This window comes from Montipora capricornis, chromosome 1 (assembly GCF_036669925.1).
Source record: "Montipora capricornis isolate CH-2021 chromosome 1, ASM3666992v2, whole genome shotgun sequence".
Lineage (NCBI taxonomy): Eukaryota > Metazoa > Cnidaria > Anthozoa > Scleractinia > Acroporidae > Montipora > Montipora capricornis.
Window position 1 is genome coordinate 47927158 of NC_090883.1, and position 22500 is coordinate 47949657.

At 39.5% G+C, this 22500-nt stretch overlaps 2 protein-coding genes across 3 annotated transcripts in view; both read right to left on the minus strand.

Moving 5' to 3' along the window:
• Window positions 1-22185, minus strand: part of LOC138046631 (uromodulin-like) — a 42871-nt gene extending 20686 nt beyond the window's left edge. The window contains exon 1 of the mRNA XM_068893245.1: window positions 22165-22185. The gene's annotated coding sequence lies outside the window, so the exon portion shown is untranslated. The remainder of the gene's footprint in view (window positions 1-22164) is intronic.
• LOC138046649 (uromodulin-like) overlaps window positions 11741-22500 on the minus strand; it is a 16450-nt gene continuing 5690 nt past the window's right edge. The window contains exons 2-6 of one of the 2 annotated variants that reach the window (XM_068893260.1): window positions 17469-17818; window positions 16928-17080; window positions 16112-16234; window positions 13514-13648; window positions 11741-12116 (exon numbers count right to left, since the gene is read on the minus strand). In XM_068893260.1, the coding sequence (XP_068749361.1) occupies window positions 11932-12116; window positions 13514-13648; window positions 16112-16234; window positions 16928-17080; window positions 17469-17799 (927 nt within the window). In that variant the 5' untranslated portion in view covers window positions 17800-17818 and the 3' untranslated portion in view covers window positions 11741-11931. Of the gene's footprint in view, window positions 12603-13513; window positions 13649-16111; window positions 16235-16927; window positions 17081-17468; window positions 17819-22500 lie in introns of both variants that reach the window. The other variant, XM_068893254.1, reaches the window with a different exon arrangement.

The window sequence follows — 22500 nt, forward strand, 5'->3', positions numbered from 1 at the left end:
AGTGGCACCATTTTGCTTCAGAAAAAAAATACAATGTAACATTAAGCTAAGTATTATATAAAAATAAAACTTCAAGAAGTCGCAAAACTTTGATTTTTTTGTTTGTTTCTTTGGTTTTGAACGGCTGCCCTCGAGCATTCTTGCCCGTGTTCGAGCTGCGTGGGTAACCTACGTGGTAAATAATTAAACACTTTTTGCTTGAGCCCTTCTGCATGTAGCGCGACCTAACACTCATTACTTGACACCACTCGCGTGGTCAACATCGGTCGATTACCTAGCCCGTCGAAAGACAAAACTACGCTGTCGATCTTACTCGTTTCGAACGTCTTGTTGTTAATGCTTTGATGTATGAGAATGCTTATTTAATGTCTGGTGATTGTATAAGCCTGGTTTTCACCGACACGAGCATAATCATAAGCATATAATAGACTTAAACAAAGAGCACAAAGAAACCATTTGATGACGTAACAAATAGTAAGCACAGGAAAAGCAGGACGTTCGAAACGCTTAATTTGCTTCTTTAAACGGAGATTTTATTATTAAATGGTAGTACTCGTAATGAAAGTAAAGTGAAGCCATGAAGCTAAGATAAAGTGAAGCTACGATCCTCGCAGTTATGTTCTATATGTGATTCATTTGTCATATCATTTCGTTCGTTAATGAAAGTACTTACCAGGAACAAAGGGATTGTGTGCAGAGTTATTTCATTCCACCAATTCTGTTAACCATACCATGTATCTTTCGTGCTTTGCACGGTCTTTTAGAAGTCGAAGATGCACTTGAAGAGCTTGTTTACCCCCAAGAGAACTGAATAATTTTAGGTGCCTCATGTCCAGGATGCCTTGACTCAAAGTGGTTTTCGAGGGCCCTTCTTGTAATTAACAACATATCCTCGAAGCAATTTCTTAGTTCTCGCTCTGTGTCTTTGCCTCTTTGTGTCCATAAATGCAGCACAAAACAAGGAGCGGTCACTTTGACAGCCCGGGGCCGGGCCTGTTTCTCGAAAGTCCCGAATACTTAACGGGCCCGAAAAGCCATAACTGCCAGCTGCTTGTTTTGGAAATCCGATCTCTTAACATGTTTTCAAGGTAACAAAAAGCAAAAGGAGTGTGAAGTTTGACGACTTTAATCCTCTCTGTTCTTGAGATACTACGGGAATTGTGACAACCGAAAATGGCCCGTAAAGTTTCGGTACTTTCGAGAAACGGGCACCTGGGCTCAGTTGCTCGAAAGTCGATTAATTTAATTTAGGATTAGCGTAAACTTTGATTTCACTTTGCTTATTTTAGATTTTTAGCGGAGCTCCGCGCGCGCCGGGCACCATAGTCAAGAAAATATGGTAACCCATCAATGTGAGAAAATTTGGTTTTATAGCCATGACGTCATCAACGTCGGTACGGACGTACAACGTACCTTCCGCCCCTTCATGTATGCCAATGTGACCAGTACAAGTAACCATATCACGGGCTAAGACAGAGCTGAAAAACGACTGCGCATGTACCAGATAGGGCGTGCAAATCTTGCAAATGAACGCAAATATGTGCATTTCGATCGTTTGATCTCGTCTTCTGCCTGTGTCACTTTATAACTCTTGACGGTGTGAATTTTGGAAGTGAGATCATGGTGATTTAATTTAAGGAGACACATCAGATCTGTGTAACATATTTGTGTGGAATTTTTGGGCCATGAGATCCAAACCCAGTTAAATTGTTTGGGAATATGCGCTGCAGAAACTAACGGAGGCTACGGTGAGTGTTCCATATTTGTTTTTGAAGCATGAAGTGTTCACAACGTTTGGTTGAGTTTGCACACTAGGGTATTGCCCATGCAATCTCTACAGTTTTCATCAACAAGATAATTTGGGCAGGGTTTTCTGAAATCACCTTTACAATCAATCATATTTACAATGCGTTAATTAAACGTAACATATTCTAAGAGCATTATTTGAAAGTTGTCAACCTCCTCCTTGAACCAAGGCAGCAGTTCATTTAGAGTGCTGCCACTCTGCAATAGCCACTTAACCTCCTGACTGCCCCCATAAAGGCAGCTGTCTAAAAGAAAACACCTTGTCAACTTGTGAAGTTGGAATGAACGAAAGTACTGGCCAGGACTACATAGTAAATATTGAAGTTCTTTGTCCCTGTCTCAGGGAATTTCTTCAATGAAAAGAAATGCACAGTAGTGTGATCAATAACATTGTTTATTGCCATAGTGAGGCTTGATTACAGAATCATAAATACTTGCCCACCAAAATACCCTGTGCAATCAACTGATACACCCATGTTCGGGAGACTGTTGGCCTGTTAATTAATGGAACATCCATATGTGAGGAAAAGAACAATTTGCTAAATAAAAGTGCAATGTCCAGGTCCTGCGTCCTGTTAATCCTTGGATTATTGACTGGGAAATACTGCTTGAAAGTAGTCTAGGTTCCACAATCTCCAAATAATAATGATATATCATTATTGTAATAATGCAACACACTTCGTGTCAACATCTATGTCAAAACTTGGAAGATGGTATTTTGCTTTCCCCCTTGACTGGCCATTATTTACAAATCTATGTTCAACCCAACGGCCAAGGCAAAATTATGGTTAGACTCAAATCTAAGAACATGTGTTTAGGCAAACAGTTGAGGGTCATTGGTTTATGTGTGGTTTATAGTATGTCTATATGGTTAGCTCATCATGTTTTCTTTGTCTTGGTTGTGTAATAAGAATGACTTTTTGTACTAATTTTCACAGCCCCCATAAAAACTGATATGTGCAGTTTCCTGTGTCTAGGAAAATAATAATATTATTATGATATTGTAGATTGTAGCATTGTAATATGCATCTCATAGACAATAACATTCATTTTCGTTTTTTGTCCTTAGGGAGATGGATCCACCTGGTATTATTTGCGGCAGTTTTGTGATATATTAGCTCTAAAGGGAGCGAAAAGAAATTCAGCCTTTTTTTTTTCTCAGTAATAAACCACAATAATCTTATTGAGTTCACTTTGTTCATGTTGGTAGTGTGGAACAAAAGACTGGATAAAGTCACTGAGAAATCCAGACAATGCTGTTGAGTTTTAAGCAGTTTCTTTAGTACTCTCCTCGTTGTGAAACTTTTCAGTTTCTTCTTAGAACTGAATACCAGTCCTTAACTTTTTTACAGTTATGAACTTTTTGGACCAGCACAGAACTTTAAGATGCCACTTCTTTAAATGTTGTACTGATAAAACAAAATGGGGACAACATATTCAAGCAAAAAGATCACAAATGCATGTTGTTTGCACCTGCATGCAAACTTTGCGAATGCTTTTGATCTGATGAGTTGCCAACCCAGTAATGCTTCAGATACATGTAGTGACGTCGAAAATAGTTTTAGTTTACATGCCAGAACACCTCCAAACACATTCAATGACAATTTGTCAAAGAAAAAATTAAAATTAAAAACAAACATCTTCTTCAGCATTGAGACCCACATGGAATAGCCCTTGCATATGTGTATTATACTGATGACTGGATTCCATCTACTTAACATACAATCATCTTTTTAGGATAATACCACCTAGGCCAGTCGACAGATAATGCTAGAGTGAACTTCTTGCTATACAGCTGAAAATATTAATTTTGTGGAATGCCCCTTTCAGGGATGTTTCTTAGCTGTCTATGCTCTAAAGATTTTGTTCAAACTCATCAAGTACAATGTAGCATGCATGTGTGAAATGTCTCAGGTTAGATCAGTTTTGCAATATGCACTGTTTTTTTTTTTGTAGTTTCTTGTCAATTGTTAAATATGGAAAAAAAGGATTTACTTTCTGAAAAAAAAAACCATTAGTGAGGTCTCTTGATCAGGTTAGGATCTGATGAATTTTTATTTTAAAAGGCAAGCAAATCAAGGGGCAAATTAATTTTCTCTGAGCTGTTTAATGTCATTAAGTGGGCGTTCCAGGGTGAAGCACCTTTTTGCCTGCTCTCTGTATATCATTGTAGTGTATAATCTTTTCACCGATATATTGCTCGGTGAGCTACGTTGAAATTTTTCATGCAAGTACCATTCAGCTTTATCTAACAGTTAAAACATTAACATAAAGAAAAAAATAAAAATAAAATCAGTAGTGTGCAATTTTTTTTAAATCTCAAAGGGGCCTTTTTCCCTTTATCTTGCTTTCCACACTACAGAATTTTTTTAAATTTGCAGAGGAAGTGAAGAATATTGTATACTTTCTAAAAAGCTCATAAAAAATATAGGTCACTGAGTTAATTTTAGAGATGTATTTAAAAAAACTGACTTTTAAGGGGTATGTTTTAGAAGGGTTTTGCTTACCATGACAACAAATGTGACGTCATAAATGGCCGCGAAGGAAACTCTAACATCCCTGTCATAAGCCAATCAATTATTTGTTCCAGTAACTAAAAGCATGAAAATTTTCAGTTTAATTGTCTTGACATGTACATAAGTTGTAAAAAACCCATTCGAGCCTCCTTAATAAGTAAACACATGATTTTTCTCGTGCAGTTTGGATTAAAAAAACACTTGTAATTTTTTTCAAAGACTAAAAATTGCACTCACCCTACGTACAGGCTCGTGCAATTTTGCTCGGCTGTGAAAGAAATTACTCGTGCGTATATATTCCCAATTGCACTCGAAATCATGTGATTACCTATACAAACGTTTGAAGCATATGGGGCTTCAGAAGTTGCTCATCAATTCCACAAATCGGTGTTTTCATGTTTTATTTTGACGTCATTATTGCAGCGACAAGTGCAGAACAGACTGAGAAACACTTGCTCGCCCGCGGCACTCTGAGTATCGGAAGGACAAAATAATGCAGTTGACAATATTTTTTACTTAAAACGTGCGGCCTTGTAGTGGAGGGCTCCCCAGCGGAAGCAATAACAAAGACGTAAAAAGAAAACGCCACCCAAAATACAGAATATTTCTGCATGCGCTTAACGCGTAATTGCCCTTAATTTTATTACGGTTTATAGCTGTTTTTGTCCTAATATGACCAAATGTCTGCTTATGTGGAGCACTTGAGTGCCCGACGTTAAGGAACAGCTTTTATTAGGGAAGGTGGCATAAGAAAAGTAACACAACTTTAATTTACATTAAAAGTGAGAGTGTTTTGTTCTAACAAAAGTCTCTGTATGTTCCACATTCCAAATCAAGTCTTGCTAATCCAAAAAGGCTTTCATTTTCAACCTTCTTAACAAACACCCATTTGGTTCCTTCTGCAGGTACCCGAGCACAGATTACGTAAAACAAAAGAAACAAAAGACAGAAAACAAAGCAACTCAAAATTAAGACTAGTCCCAAGTGACCAAAAATACAATACTTTCCGGTACATGCAGAAAGACCTATCCATTTAGAGTCCAAGCGTCACGTACCCTCCCCACTCATGTTATGTGTATATTAGGACATGTGTAGTGTGTGTCGGCTAAAATCAAAAGCACATGAAGTAAACTTCAACATGTGGTTATGTCGGAAATATTCTACCCAACTCCTCACCATTCATACCCATTCAATTCCTGACACGTTTCTTCCCATTTTCTATGGAGCAGCGTTCTTAATCTCGAAGCCGAAAGCGTCGTGCTTATTGCTGTTTTGCATGTGACATCTGGTGGCCTTGTTGGATACCAAAAACAATAACCTGCCTCTCCGCTGGAAACTAAACATTATCATAATGCAAATTCTGTGAAAAGAAATTGCAATGTACTGCCATCCAACATGGCCGCCTTGTCACGTGGGTGAAATTCAAGAATAAGCTTGTAATTAGCAGAGCTACCTCCAGAAATAACGGTTGGTGTGCATCGTCCATCCAAGAAGACTGTTGCTATTTCGCTTAAATTAATTTAGCAGTAATTTGTGTGGGAAAGGTTTCATCTGGTCGAAATAGTCGTGCGGTCGGGCAAACTCCAAGTTTAAAGCAGTTCATTCAACAAAGAAATAATTCGTTTCTCTTCCTACCTCCCTCAATCTCTTGACGTCTCGCTGGGCAATATCATCCGTATAAACGGCAGGACCAGATGTGAATAACATTCTCATTTCTGTGCAGTTTTTGTGCATACTTGGGCTGTCACAATAACCAAGAAAACCAATCTTTGTTCCTTTCACTTCCATAATAAGAGGTTTCTATCAAACATTAATAGAGATATAGGCTTTGAATAGAATTTTCCTTCAAAAATTATCCTTTTCAGAATTAACGCTTACTCGCCCGAGTACTCGCCTCCCACCAAATGTGGCCGGGGTTCGATTTCCATTAGGCCTAGACACAAATATCCGGATATTTTTTGAGATTTAGAATATCTCGAGATATTTACAAAAAAAGTGTGTTATTTAGAATTTTTTAGGAAAAAATTATTGAAGTCGGATTTTTCTTACCAGAAAAATGGAAAAAGAAAGCAAATTTTTAAGTTAAATGCTGCATTCAAAGAAAATTAACAAATCCTCCCGTATGGCCTGCAGTAATCACATACAGCAGAATTCTCCTTTTAATATATGTCATGTATGTTAAAAATAATTAAGTGAAGCTATGATCCTCACAAATAAAAACGCAATTTTTGCAAGCGCGAAAAGAAGCCTGAAAAATTCAGGACTTCAACGGGGTTTGAACCCGTAAACTCGCGATACCGGTGCGACGCTCTAATTAACTGAGCTATGAAGCCACTGAAGTTAGGAGCTGGTCATTTGTGGGTTCCAATGTTCCCGTGAGGAATGAATCAACGATATGAGTAGTATAGGGGGGATGGATAGACCAATTTTACTCATATATGCAAATAGACTCAAGGGCATTGAAACCGGTTTTTTAGAGAGAGATGGCCGCCGGTTTTTTAATGAAATGCACTTCATGTAGGTGTACGAGGGCAAATCCAAGATGGCGGCAGAGGTTTAAATGAACTGCACGTCATATATTTGGTTTGAATTGTATTATAATTTTTCTTTTATTTGGAGGGAACTGTAGTGTGTCTGATGGTACGGTTCCGCCCAACCAGCCGGGTAGTATCGCGCTTTAATAGGGAAAGAATAATGGAGTAGCTAAGAACCAATGAGAAGACACTGACGCCACAGTCAAACAAGTTGAAACAAGTTTAAGGGTTGGTTAGAAAAACCAGTTTTGAAGATAATCAGTATTCAAAAGTCTTCAATAGCAAAAAACCTGTAAAACCGGTTTTCTTTCTTTCCTTATGGTACACCCAGAAATGGACACACACACACACACAAAAGAGATCCTTTTTTTTCACTTTAGACACCCGGTGATTAAAAATATACCAACCAAACTTCGTCAAAATATTACTCTTAAATAATGTCGCAAGCTTTGCTCCACCTTGATGTATCTGTATTATTACCTTCCTTCCTGGATATTTCCTGACGGGCTCATAATAAGTTACTCCCACGCTTGCTTTCAACGCTTCGGCCGGAACGATCTTTGTGCTGGCCTCGTTCAATTCGCAGTTTGCGGTTTTATTACTGGACTCGTAAAAGTTGAAAGAAAGGCATTGACAATTCTCCAAGCAGGCAAAGAAACAATCCTCCCATGTGGATACGCTCAAGATTTCTAAGACATGCCCATGAAGAGCTAAATTGTGTTTGGCATCGTTTGTAAGATTTAGCGATATTTTTTCACACATTTCGTGTGTACATTGGCCAGTGAAACATCGAATGATGAACAGCGACAAGACAAGAGATACCAAACATTTACACAAACAAGACATACTCTCTTCGCTGACGTTCCTTGGAAGATTGCTGTAAGCCCACTTCCCAATATATCTTTCAGCTGTGAGCTCAAATTAATATACAATACTCCTTTTCCAGTTGACAGATGGCTTTTGAAATATTAAATTAAATCTTAAGCAGACAAAGAATCGGCCTTAGATCAAGCTGTTCAATGAGACTGACTCACTTCATGAAAGTAATAACTTACAAAAACAATTGCCCCCGCAGGCGTTTGGCATGGCCAAGAGGCCCAGAGGCCAAAACCCGAGGAGGCAACATACTGTAGAAGCCACCGCGTAAAAAGGGAAAGTACGTAAAATAGTAGATATTGTATTGGGGAAAGCAATCTCAATTTGCTCAACCGAGTGCTCAAGGTGGTATCGGTCTTCTTCCCCGAGTTGGCGAGGTGTTTTGGTAACTTGAGTCACAAGGCAGAAAGTCGCAACCAACATCAATATCGAAGTGTGGTTCGATTGAAGGTGAGTAATTTCCGAATATTTACAGCGAAGCCTTTTACTTTGAAAATCAAAGATTACAGTATCTGACAGAAAATCTTATTGCCTGGGCCAGAAATCGATTTTTTTGGGGCACAAATCAGAAATAAGGGCGACGATTTGTCAGATACAAATAAGAAACAGAGGCGACAGACTCAGCCCACAAATTGTTAGACGCAACCTCAGAAAGCAAAAGTATAGTCTCAATATCAAAATTTTCAAACAATCTTCGATAATATTACAACAGTTATTCACAGATAATAACGATAACGATAACGATAATAATAATAATAATAATAATAATAATAATAATAATAGTAATAATGATAATAAATGGGTACAGAAGGGGTGCAGGAAGGGATCCCGAGGAAGTAAAGATCAATTGCTTGTAGACGAGGCAATCCTGAAGAACTGCCGGAAAAGGTTGACAAACTTGTCAATGTAACAGAACTACCCGACGACCAGCATATCGGGGAAATAGAGGAGGAAGGCTACAAATACCTTGGCATCTTACAGTTGGACCAGACTCTCAACACTAAGATGAAAAGCAAGATAACATCGGAGTATATCAGAAGAGTCAAGAAGTTGTGTAGATCAAAACTCAATGGAGGACAATTGATCGATGGCATCAATACCTGGGCTGTAGGTGTAGTACGCTACAGTGCGGGGATTGTGGACTGGACAATGCAGGATGTAGCCAACATGCGTAGAAGAACTAGGAAGATCTTGGCAATGAATGGCTGTCTGCACACCAGGAGTAATGTTGCGAGGCTGTACCTGCCGAGAAAGGATGGGGGAGAGAGGACTGATGGGCATCGAGGAGTGTGTAAGAAGGGTGAGCAAATCCCTTCATGGCTGCCTAAGAGGGAGCACAGAGGGGATGCTTCAACCTGCGTTGAAGGAGAAAATGATCGTTGAAGAAGAGAGTCTGCAGGACGATGAGAGGAGGAGGAAAGACGAGAAAGTTAAAAACTGGAAGGAGAAAGCCCTACATGGTGCGTTTGTCCAACGAATATCAGATGAAGCTGGAGAGGAGTCTTGGAGATGGCTCAGCAATAGATTCTTAAAAAAGGATACAGAAGGTTTGATTCTTGCTGCTTAGGAACAAGCTTTAAGAACATACTCGATCAAGTACAGCATAGGTAAGACCTCAGAGACACCACTGAGTAGATTGTGTGGAGATGCCACTGAAACAGTACGACACATTGCCAGTGGATGCAAGAAGCTTGCCCAGACAGAATAAGGAAGCGCCACGACAAGGTGGACCTGCGGGTACACTGGGAGATGTGCAGGAAGTATGGGATAGAGTGTAATGACAAGTGGTAAGACCATCAACCCTTGCCAAGCGCACAAAATGGAGAAGTGAGGATTACCTGGGACATGACTATCTACACAAACAAAGTACTGAAACATAACCGGCCTGATATTACTCTAGTGCATAAAGACACACAGAAATGGACACTTGTTGACATAGCTGTGCCAGCGGACCAGAACATCACCAGAACTGAAGAGGAGAAGGTTGAAAAGTACCAGGAACTTGCATTTGAAATCAGAAGGATTCATGGAGCCTCGAAAGTCACAATAATACCTATCGTGATTGGTGCTCTTGGAAGCATATCAAAAGGTGCAAAGACCTGGTTTGGCAAGCTAGATGTACCTGACTTCCTTGGAAGTGTACAATTATCGGCCATCCTTGGAACTGCTCACCTGTTAAGAAAAGTGTTGTGTCTCTCAGCTACGGGGAGTGGCTGAGACAATAAACATTACCCAGTGGAACAACTGGAGAGAATCGAATCGAATAATAATAATATTGCCTTGATGAACCACACGATGTTTCTGAAGTTCATTTTTTAATAAAGACAATACATGTTTCGATAAGACATCATCCATCGTCAGTTGTACAGTGAGAAATATGCAATCAATAAATAGTATAACAAATTATTCTCCTTAATATCTCACTTTGTTATACTATTTATTTCATATTTTCATTTTATTTCTCAATATACATCTGGCGATGGATGTTGTCTCATCCGAAACATGTATTGTCTATTAAAAAATTAACTTCAAAAACATCGTGTGGTTCTGTGTGGACTAAACCACATTAGCATTCATATTTATTATAAAATCATGCAACCGAGAAAAAAATCTGTTCAACAGCATGTGCATGTTTTATTTTACCGAACATGTTACAATCAGAATTAATTTTAAAAAAAAAACTGTCAATAAAAGTAATTATGGTAAAGGTACCGACCGCAAGAAATAACTGTGTACAGGAGTTACAATACCTGGAGGTCATATTCAGGAAATGCTTTAACATAGACACATGTCGGTGACTTTACGTTTCTGGAGGTGTTGCCCCATGCACTAGAACCATCATTCCGTATACTACTCTCGGGGAGTTCACAAGGCCCCTATAAAACTCAGAAAAGGGTTTATCAATTGGGTTGATATGGTAAATTGTCCACCGAAGAGAAATTGGAAAACTGACATTTCGAGCGTTAATTGGCCCTTTTTCAGAGAGACTTTAAGTTGCTCTGAATGAAAACTCCACAAGTTTCCTTGTTGTGCTTTTGTTCGCGGTCTGGTCCTGACCATGCACAAACCACACCCAGTTGTGAAGCGATGAGAAAAGATTGTGCGTGGTAATGGTCACGTCATGCAGCGCGATGTCTCTGTTCTCGCAAAAGACGTTCCCAGACTGTTTCATAACCAGACTTAACTGATTAGAGTGTAATGTGAAGTGCTAGGTTTCTACTCCATACGAACCATGTGAGCGTTAGCCCTACTAATTGAAATGGGCCCACACAGGGACAGAGAAAAATTCTAACCAGGGTGGGACAGGTGGGACCAGTCCATCCATTCGAACACTATAGAAACGTCAGCTTTCAAACTTTCTGTACGCTGGATACTTTAATATATCAACCCAGTTCGTAAACCCGTTTCTGTGTTTCTTCCTCATAAGTACCGGCATTTTTAAAAATGATATACTCCAGTTGTTCCGACATGCCATATACATGCCAAGTCTGCGCGAACAAAAGGACAGATCTAGAGTCGAGTTTCAAGGGAATAATTTTCATTTTTCTTTGGTAACGTTTTTACTGATACAAAGTGAACTTCATTTCCCTGCATCTTGACTCTGGTTTTTTTTTCTTAAAAAATTCAGAACTAGCTTATTTAATAACGATAATAATATGTGCTTATTCACTGTCTTAAATAGAACATATGCACGGCTTTAAAGTAACCACTTAAGTGTCAAAACCAGTCTCAAGGACTTCGACTGTATTCTTCGCACTGGTGTTTTGCAACCAATCTCTTGAGACTGACATGATGATGGTGTAATTAATAAACAAGACAGTGCTCGTGGACGAACAAAATAAGCCGATAGACCATATCGCCATACCACTCCATATCAAACAAAAGGTTTTGCACGTCTAACCCCTCATTCAGTGTGAGGCTGGACGTGCGAAGACAATGCAAAGACAAAGGGTCGATTATTAAAACATAGTTTAGACAATGTTTAACAAAACCGCGTTCTAAGCCATTTTCAATATTACCAACAATCATATCTTAATATTGTCTGCTGCTGATGATAACAAGAAGGTTTGCATTCCAGACTACACAGCAATTTATCTACTTAAAATATACCGCTTATAAACAGATTTGGAGGTCCACTAATTGTCTTAAGCGGCGGCTTAAGTTAGACTTTGTTTCAATAACTGGCCCTTTTAAAGCCTTTATTTCCCACGGCCTCCAAAAGGGCCGCCGAGTGATAAAGGCGTATGATAGTTCTTTTTTTTTTCGTCCACCAGCATGGCGGCGATGACGTAACGTATGTAATTTTTTTTATTTAGACAGACGCAGCTATCAAAGGGTAATTTGTAATGGTAAAGATCCCACAGAATCCATCTGAACTTGAGCCCTTATCATGAAAACAAAGAAGAAAAATCTCTGGTCAGGGTTGGAAGAGTTTGTTTTGCGTAATAAAATACACAGCCACTGATCTGCTGCTAATAATGTTATCAGGGTCCAGTTCGTTCTCAGTCAGTGCTGCAATAACGGAGATGACACGGATGAGAAGAATATGTTCCACTGATGTAATACAGGTAGTAACCACTGCAATTCTGCACTTGAATATTCACGGACCAATAACAACAATTTGAATTCCAGTTAAAACAAACCGTTCGTGTCACTTTTCCCTCGTGTTCCAGGGGATGAGCGCCGTTTAACCACCCAGTTGCGTGTGTCCCGCATCTGTTGACAGAGACGCACCAATTGGGAATCCTTGTTCCTGCGTTTCCTTGGAAACGAAACCAAGCTGGCCCAAGAGCGTTGTCGCAATATACAGTAGATGCACCGTTCGTTGTTTTTCTGTCAGCATTGCTCAATACTTGGTAGTTTTGGCATTCTAAATAAAGGGACATGCCGTCAATGAAATAATTCGTTGAATCTTATGCAACTGAGTTGCTTGCCAACAAACGCGGAGACACTTGAAAAGGAAAATCATCGATGCTTGCAACACGCGCTGAACCATATGACACCCTCAATTTAAACCCGCTGACCAGATGAACACTTTGTACAAATTCGATAAATTACTTACGATCTCGGACAAAATTGTTGAAAGATGTCAATCTATTTCTACCTTGTCCAGAATCAAGTCTCATTACGGGTTTTTACCCACCCCCCTCTCAAAAAAAAAAAAGATTTCGACAGATGGGTGGGTTATTCGCGATTTTTCGTGAACAACACAAGAGGAAGCCTACAAGTTGATTCTAGGTCTATGTAATGGCATTTTCGCAGATAAAACTCCTTTTAGATGAGTTCTTAAATGAGATTTGGCTTGCACGAGTGACCGTGGGTAATAATTTCTCACGCAAGACTTGTGATTAGCTGGAAAGGTCTGGTTTCGCTGGAAAACTGATCTAAGAATAACTTGTGCTGTAAAAGCGCCGTTCCACAATAGCCCATTTCCGAGTTCATGTCGGCCTCCTCTTCAAAGCGAGTCTAAGTGCGAAGGTTTTCTTATGATAATTAGTTTTCAATCATATGTAAAGTAGAACTAATTACCATCACAAAAAGTTCGCACTTAGACTCGCTTTGAAGAGGAGGCAGACAGGAACTCGGAAATGGCTTATTACAATGAAGTTGTTGGTTCCTAGTCATGGACTCCTGGCAGTATTTATATCATCGGATTGAAAAGATATAATTAAGGGATATGGGTTACTCCAGCCCCTACCCCCATCTTGATACAGCTAATTGTTTCCTTTGTTGGCCTATGTCTACTTTAGCTGATGCCGATTGTCAATTTGTAATACTTGCCATCTGGAATGCAGTAGCTCTGACCGTCTCCTCGGTAACCCTGCTTACAGGCACACTTATAGGATCCGAGCGTGTTTAAACAGAGAGCTGTTCCATTGATGCAATTGTACTCACCATTGGTGCACTCGTCGATGTCTTGGGGAAATTAAACGATATAGGAGGTTATTACAAAATTGTCTCAACAACATGGAAAAGATTACCAGAATTGACGACATACACAATCAAATGATAAACTTGTTAATTATGTGTGACCACTCAACCTGTTGAATTTCCTAACCGTAATACATAGACAATTTGCTTTTCCTTCTTGAGGGTTGTCGTCTTTTTTTAAATATCCTCAACAGATGTGAAATGTCCATTCGTCCTACGGCCGAGAAAGTAAGAAGCATGGGTCTGTCCGTGACATCAAGAATTACTTTGCATTCCAGACTCATGCCTCTCACCTGCTCGGTCCCGCTGAGTAATTAGATTCAGTCCTTCTGCAAGAAAGCTGCAACTATTTGTTCCCTCGGCTTAAATAGTCAGCAGTGAAAAACATTTGAAACTGATTAGGTGCCATTTGAACCAAAGAGGACCACAATAGGCCTTATATATCACGGTTTTGGAAACCATCTTGACGGGTACATTTCCGTTATATTTGTCTATAACTTTTTCCCACAGACGCATGTCTGACTGAGTGTAAACTTCAAGCAATTGTATGGCAAAATTTAAAAATCGCTAGACAAATTCTATTGCAGGTAGGATCCTCAAATTTGCCAATAAAGTCCTTTGGTTAGCAACTAAAGATAACCATACACAATTTTTTTCTACATTCAGGGTTTTCTCTAGTGTTTTTAAGTCAGATTTCCGTAGAAACACTGTTATTTCGGACACGTTTGCCTCAAGATGGCTTCCAAAATTGCGATAAGGCCTATTCCAGATAATAGAGACTTTTAGATCCACGTTTGCGGCTAACCTCAAACTGCTGGAAGTCACATGACTAGCGCTTGCCGTCACGTTCGAAGGTAAGTTTTGACGTTTTCAACGGCGGAAGGTAGGTTTTCACGTAAGTAAGTTACCTCAGGTCTTTATGGCATGGAAGTTACATTATCCCACGTATGAACGGGGCAGATATAAAAAGCAACTTTTTATCTTTCATTCCATGTGAATTAAACAATCAAAAGAGCCGTGGTTTTATTTATTTCGTTGACTGAAACATCAACGCTGAGAATCGAGGAAATTCAATATGGCGGCCTCTGCAGCTTTGCACTTGTTTACTTAAATCTAAATGCACGAACTATCACAACTTCTAACTTCAAACAGCAAATCTCAAACCTCAGTTTGCGGTTAGCCGTAAACGTGCATCTAAAGGTCTCTAATATAGATATAGTGATCCGAATCCAAATCAGTTCCAAATTATTAATTCGAATCCTGATCAAGTTAACTAGATACTTGAGTGTTTGTAATCGAGTTTTAATAAACACTTGAAAAGCATTCAAGCATTCTCTTTGTCCAATCACACGAGAGGCAGAAAATGAAATGACAAAAATAACCATGAATACAACGATTTCATTTGAATAGTCGATTACGTCAGCGGCTGACGCTTAGTGATTGGCTTTAAAATGCCACGTATTATTATTAGTGACAAGCAGAGCACTTTTCTGTTATGTAATTGTTTCAAATGGGAAGAATCATTGTTGAAGTTCTTGTGCGCATATCCTTTGAGTTTAAGAATCGATAACAAATAGCTACGGTTACAGCCGGCGACGACCACTCCGAAAAAAAAAAAGAAAAAAAAAAAAAAGCCAATCATTGCTGCTGCACGTGCGGCAGTCACTTTAGCATACCAGTATATTCTTACTGTCCTCTGCGTAACAAAGACGGGGAATAATTTGAAGTTTTTGCTACAAGGTGAGCGTACAAACATCACCGTTTCATTCTGTCTTTTCACTCTAAAACTGCTGGCACCAATTTACTTTTGGGACACTTCGCCCCGTTTATAGTGCGACGTGAACGAGATGGCAAAATTGCGAACGATGCACGATACTGAAAAGATAAGGTAACGTTTTCGTCGACGTTTTCCTTCGAAGATCTCCAAGTCCCAGTCGTACCATCAAGATACGAGTTTACCAAGAGAAGACATCTTGTTGCAAACATTTTGGCTTTAAAAGATTGCCGAACGTGTGAAACTTGGTCACCTCGAAAATTTTAAGCATTTTGGTGTCGATTTTCACAGAAATATTTACCATTGAAAAGTGATAAATTGTTGGGTGTCAGAGGCGTTTATGATGCCATTAATTAATTTTTTTTTGGAAATTTTTAAGATTTCAAAGCTTTGGCACATCGACCTAACTAATGTTGGATGAGTGAGCTTTTTTTCGCTTTAAGTTACCAAAGATACGTTACCTACTACCCTGTGCGTCTTATGTTAAAAGGATTTTTGATATCAATAGGCCACCTCGTAATTTTCAGCATGTTTGATCGATCCAACATATAATCTACATGTTGGGTCCTTCAACATTTATCGTCAGGCCTTTATGATTGCTTTATTTCTAAAACTGGTGTGCCATAGAAATGCAAAACTGAAGCAATCTTGTCACTATAAAAAGCAACTTTTACCTGCACAGTTGAAACCATCTCCAGTAAAACCGGTTTTACATGAGCAAAGGAAAGATGACAGTGTATTTTGACAAATGGCGTTAACGTCACATACTGGGACTGAGGCGTTGCATTCGTCTCCGTCTGAAAAAAAAAATCCCCAAAACAACGAACGTAGATTTGATGCAAGTAGTTAAATTAGAAAGCTTCAATCATCATCATCATCAACATCATCATCATCATCATCATCATCATCATCATCATCATCATCGTCATCATCATCATCATCGTCATCATCATCATCGTCATCGTCATCGTCATCGTCATCGTCATCATCATCATCATCATCATCATCATCATCATCATCACGAGGTTTTTCTCTCCTACCAAAAGGCAACATTTTATGTTGATCTGCCATTGCAGTCTCCCCAAATACTAAGTAAAGCACTTTTTAGCGCAGTGGTGAGAGCACACTCGCCTCCATGTCCTTGGTTTAACTACCCTTCGTTATCATGGTCGTGTTAGTTTTCGTTTTTGCTACTCCCAGACTAAGCGCGTCTACTCTGCTAGCTCTCAAAGGTTTTTATCAAGTTAAGCAAGTCTTTTCCCCATTCGTCAAAAACCAACATGTTACTGTTGATAAGCTATAAATTCGTTAAGTTGAAGTCTCCTCAAACAGTTCTGTACTTTTTTTGCGATGATAGAGACTTAAATTCAATTGATTATCTCCAGAATTAGCCAAGCAGGCATGGCACGACGCTAAAATATTCTAAAAACAGCGTAGAAATAGAAAGTGCTGGAGTGCGACGCTGCTGTTAGATGGCTCGAACGTCTTACCTCCTGTCGACATATTGCAAGGAACCAACACAGTTTGGCCTGGTTTGATTGAATCAAGCCAGTAATCGCCACTAACCACCACGCTGTCTCCTTCACTCGCTTTGATCTCCGCACATGATTCGGCAGGCACTTCTTTAATAGAGCCTAGGGGAACTATAAAGCGACAAACAATGGTTTTAGGACGGTGCTTACTTCAAAGGTACAAGTGTTATTGATTTCTAAAAAGAAAATTGGAATCAACGAACGTTCATTGATTAATTCATCACGGGATCATTTGAACCCACAAATGACCAGCTCCCAACATCAGTGGCGTCACAGCCCAGTTGGTTAGAGCGTCGCACCCGGCATCGCAAGGTCACGGGTCCAAACTCCGTTGAAGTCCTGAATTTTTTCAGGCTTCTCTACGCATTTGCTAAAATTGCTTTCATAACTACGAGGATCATCGCTTCACTTGATCTCATATCCGTTGTACAATATCTAATTCGTTCCATGTATCATTTCGTTCATATTTGCAACAAGTTAAAAACCAAAACAACGATACCTCTTTCGCTGGGTCTTGTGACATAGATCCGTTCTGAGTCTTGAACATAATCATCTGGTCTTGCTTCCCTTGTGCGACTATTTAACTCACACAAAAACCGACTCATGACGTAGTTGAGGCTTTGACATCGGATGTTGGAGTTGCATAACTTTCCGCAGGTCAAGATGTTTGCGGTGTTGATTTCCTGAAACACGTGACCTCTTAACATCATACCGTATTTGGAATAAACACTTCTGCATTGCTGAGCGTCCGCGCATGTTAAGAAAGACAGGTGAGACTCCAGAAACATGACCGCTGTGACGTAAAAATGCAAGATCTTGGACATTTTCATAGCAGGAAGCAAGTCAGGACTGTGCATATTAAACAAACAAATGGTAGAGAAATATACTTAGCAGTCATTTCTTGATTAACTTGACAGCAATAAAACCAAGCATTTTTTTACTGACCGCAATCGGAGGGGGATGTGTAAAAAATTTTTTTAAGCTTACAAAGTGAAATTTAAACTACATTCTTTAATATCAATATCTTTCTACTTGGGTACGTTTTATTAATTTGTCCTTTAAATTGGTCGAAATTATTGAGTAATTAAGGGGAAAAGGTCACGTGACTTAAGGAATAAAAGGAATTTCCCCACATTTAAATTTCAAATGCCACCATCCAAAGCAGAAAAAGCGAAAGATAAAACTTGTTTCGCTCATCAAGAATAGGGATTTCGAAATTCTCAGTGGGGGGTCCTTAAGAATGGCTCCACCATACCTTAACTAGGCTGAGATTTATTTATGCCACGAATATCCCTAGATTCCTTTCTCCGCGCATTGGGCAGTTTTTCATTTATTTCTTACAGCATTGTGCAGCTCCGACAAAAAACGACATGTTTTGTCTGTGGCAACACTTTAAAACCCAATTCTTCTATATCTCGACCTCCAGGGGAACTAGTCATCGTTTCAAAGATGGTGAGAAAATTGACTTGCCAAGAGCAACTATTCAGAAAGCCGGGAAATGTTTATTTTAACAAAACAGCTTTTTTTCGAAGGCACGTGGTGTCCAGTTCATCTATCTAAATCGAGACTGCTCACGATTACGCACAGGCAATACTTGAAGAATAACATTGGTATCTAAGTCATGATGAATAAAGCTTCATTTGCAATTTTTTCTTTATACCTGTTGATAAATATGTTAGAAAACGTTACTGTTCGGTTCCCATTCAAATGTTCCGGTTAAATTCCCATTAAAGTAACATGTATTTTTAAAGTAGCAATGGAAACGCATTATTTTCGTTTATTTAGTCACCCCGTGTTTTCCACAGAGCCTGGCACCCCCTGTTTTCCATAGACCCCGTCACCACGGCACCAGGCACCCTGCGCCCCGTCTTTTTCACCAAACCACTTTCACATTCCCTGTAATACACTTGGTTTGCCCCCCAAATTGTGCATAAACCCTGATTTTTATATGCTTTTGAGAAACTGCGCTATTGGCCCATATCACTCAATGTCCAAACTAAAGATTTTGCCCGTCGAGCCTCTCATTCAGTGTGAGGCTGGACGGGCAAAGACACTGCAAAGACAAAGCCTTTATTCCCCACGCACTCCAAAATGGCCGCCGAATGATAAAGGTGAATACTATGTCTGCTTTGCTTGACATGACTAATGCTTGTTGTTTTGATATATCGACAGGGGTTTAGTTAATGGAGTTTTTTTTCTTGACCTCAAGAAGGCCTTCGATACCACTGACCATAAAATCATGATTCAGAAATTAGAATTATACGGCATCAAGAGTATCACACTCGACTAGTTTAGATCATATTTAACAAAAATTTTGCCTGTGGGGTACCCCAAGGGTCCATTTTAAGTCCCCTCCTTCTTGATTTATGTTAACGATATTCCGGATTGTTTAGATTCTGGATTAGCGACATTGTTTGCCGACGACACAAATCTGATAATCGCAAGTCGCTATCTGTCTGTTTTACAAGTGAAAATGAACAATAATCTCAAAGAAATTGCTGTCTGGATACAGGTGATCATACTTACTCTTATATAAAGCCGGATTTTATGTTAGTCGGACCTGGGCAATGAATAGACACAAGTGAAGGTCAAGGTTCCTTGTAAAATACAGACGAAACACAAGTAGAGTTAACTGAATAGATTGTAAGGTGAAGTGCTAGATTTCTATCCCATATGAACCATGTGAGCGTTAGCCCTACTGATGGAAATGGGCCGGTTAGATCTAACCCGAAGGTCGTGGGTTCAATTCCCACCCTGGTCAGAGTTTTTCTCTGTCCTTGTGTGGGCCATTTCCATCGGTAGGGCTAACGCTCACATGGTTCATATGGGATAGAAATCTAGCACTTCACCTTACAAGTTCTATTCAGTTAACTCTGTTTAAAATATAAGTGCTACACGGCCAACGTTTGTATAAACGTAATCCCTCCTTGTACTTGTACATGTTCATTGCCGTGACTTTAACATCTTCAATTCCCACGGCCTGCTCCCGTCTGACCTTGTAGCTCAGTCGGTAGAGTGGTGGAGATCTAACCCGAAGGTCGTGGGTGCAATTCCACCCTGGTCAGAGTTTTTCTCTGTCCTTGTGTGGGCCCATTTCCATCAGAAGGGCCAACGCTCACATGGTTCATATGGGATAGAAATCTAGCACTTCACCTTACAATCTATTCAGTTAACTCTGTTTAAAATGTAAGTGCTACACGGCCAACGTTTGTATAAACGTAACCTTTCCTTGTACTTGAAACACAAGTAGATTGCACAAAATGCCAGCTTAGGTGTTTTTATCGATAAGTACTTGACGTGGGAAACCCATTTATCAAGTATCGGGCGTAAAGTAACCTATGGCCTAAGAAACGCTTGTTGACCTATATAAGGCGATTATTGAAGCTTATTTACTGTTGCATTGTCTGGCCGGATTCAATGAGTGACACTTTAAGCAATAATCTTCACAAGCTTCTGAATAGAGCTGCTCGTACTATTACATGTACAGGTGCACCGTATCTAAACCCTCTGGTGAAACAAAACCGTATGCCCCATGATATATTTGCTGACTGTGACTTGAACCTGCTCTGTCCCGCGCATTCTTTTACAGTAAATCCGCTGTTGTAAAGTGAGCCCACAAAATATGAAAGTATCAAGTAAGGATTCGGTCGCTAGGTAACCGCCGCGCATGCTCAACACAGTGAGTTTCGACCCATGGCAGAGGTCTCTTTTCCCGTACTCGTCAATCCAGCAAATGCAAAAGAAAAGAAACCTCTGCTAGCAGGGAAGCGCCCATTTAACAGTTAAGCTAACACGAGTAGCCCAATGACTTCAAAAAGTTATCAGTGTGCGATCATTTCAAACGGACATGGCTCAGAGGTAGCCTGAAATAAGTATAATTATGTTGAAATCTAGCCGTCCAAATTTGAAAGTAATCGGAGCTGTTCTTGTTCGCTGTTTTTGATCTGCTAACATCAAAATATGCTAACGGACGAGTGAACGAGCCCTAATTTGCATACATCTCCTGGACATAACAATACCCGTTGATTACGCATGCACGTACCAATGGGTAAAAAGCGCCAATAGGCCACTTTCGAAACTACCATAATACTCTATGTTTGTCCCCCCAAAGTTTGCATGAGCCTTGTTTTTGTTTTCTCTTGGGACCATTGTAAGTCCTAAGAGAAACTGGAAATGATGCTTATGCCAAATTTGGAGGTACAAACAAAGAGTATTATGGTATATTAGAAAGTGACCTATTACTATAGTTTGACATCAAAACACGTGCATCGATGAAGACGGCATGTACATACATACATACGTTTATTGTAACTCCCAAATTGGGCTTTTCGGTTAAAATGTATAACTACAATGTCTAAAAATATATATAAATTGAAAAGAGGAAAAGGAATAATAAATAAACGTTACATTTAAAAGCTAGAATCAATTACAAAAGACCTCTGAATATAATTTACAAATTAACTGAACACAAATGTCCTCCACTTAAAAGCCTCTGCGCTAAACGGCGCCTGAAGCAGTTTACACTGTCCGCAGCTTTCAAATCATTACATCCACGATATGTAAACGAACATTGTCCATATGACAGGCGACATAAAGGGATGTGAAAAAGATTGCATGATCGCGTAGCCCTAGTATGAATATGAGAGCGAGGTACAAATATATTAGCCAGATATTTTGGGACTAAATTATGAAGACATTTGTATACCATTACAGCATCGTTGAGAAGGAGTCTGTCCTTAACAGTGAGCCAGTTGAGGGATCTTATGCCTTCTGAGATGTGGTCATATTTCCTGAGACCTAACACGATACGCGCAGCAAAATTCTGTACTACCGGTAATTGGAGTTTCAAGCATGTTTGTGATGGATGCATGCACTGATCTGGTTGGCTGAATCTTGTAATCTCGCAACTGAATCGAACAAAGAAACTTCTGAATCATTGAGATAAGTCCTTATTAATTTAGGAAAGAAGATTTCACGGGATCAACTATTCATCGAGTTGTGAGTCGAGTTGACTTTGAGTTGACTTTGAGTTAAGATTGAGTTACAGTTATTGGCGTTTTTCTCACTTAAAAGTTACTGTAGTAAATATTCAGTACAAGTTACTTCGAAAACCGTTTCCTGGCGTTGAAAGACCGTATTTGCTTAGAACGTTGGATGGCTTTCCAATGATCAAAACAATCTTATGATTATTATACCTTTCACGGCATCATTCCCGTTCCTGCTGTCAAGTCTATCGACGCGCAAACAATTTCTTCTTAGAGGGATACATGGGATTTATTGTTGTGAGCCAGTCAAATCCGGCCCGGCCGCTAAACGATGAACCGTATTTGTTGTCCCACATCATTGGTCGATCATCACACGAACGAGGGAACGGTCAGTATAAAATGTAGACTGCAGACTGCTGATTGATTATGAAATTCAGACTGAGGCCTGAATTGTCGCATCGTTTGATACGCGATATATTTTCAATAATGTTGTCACTACAGTTCGAAGAAATGAATGTACCTTAGAAAAAACAACGAAAAGATCGT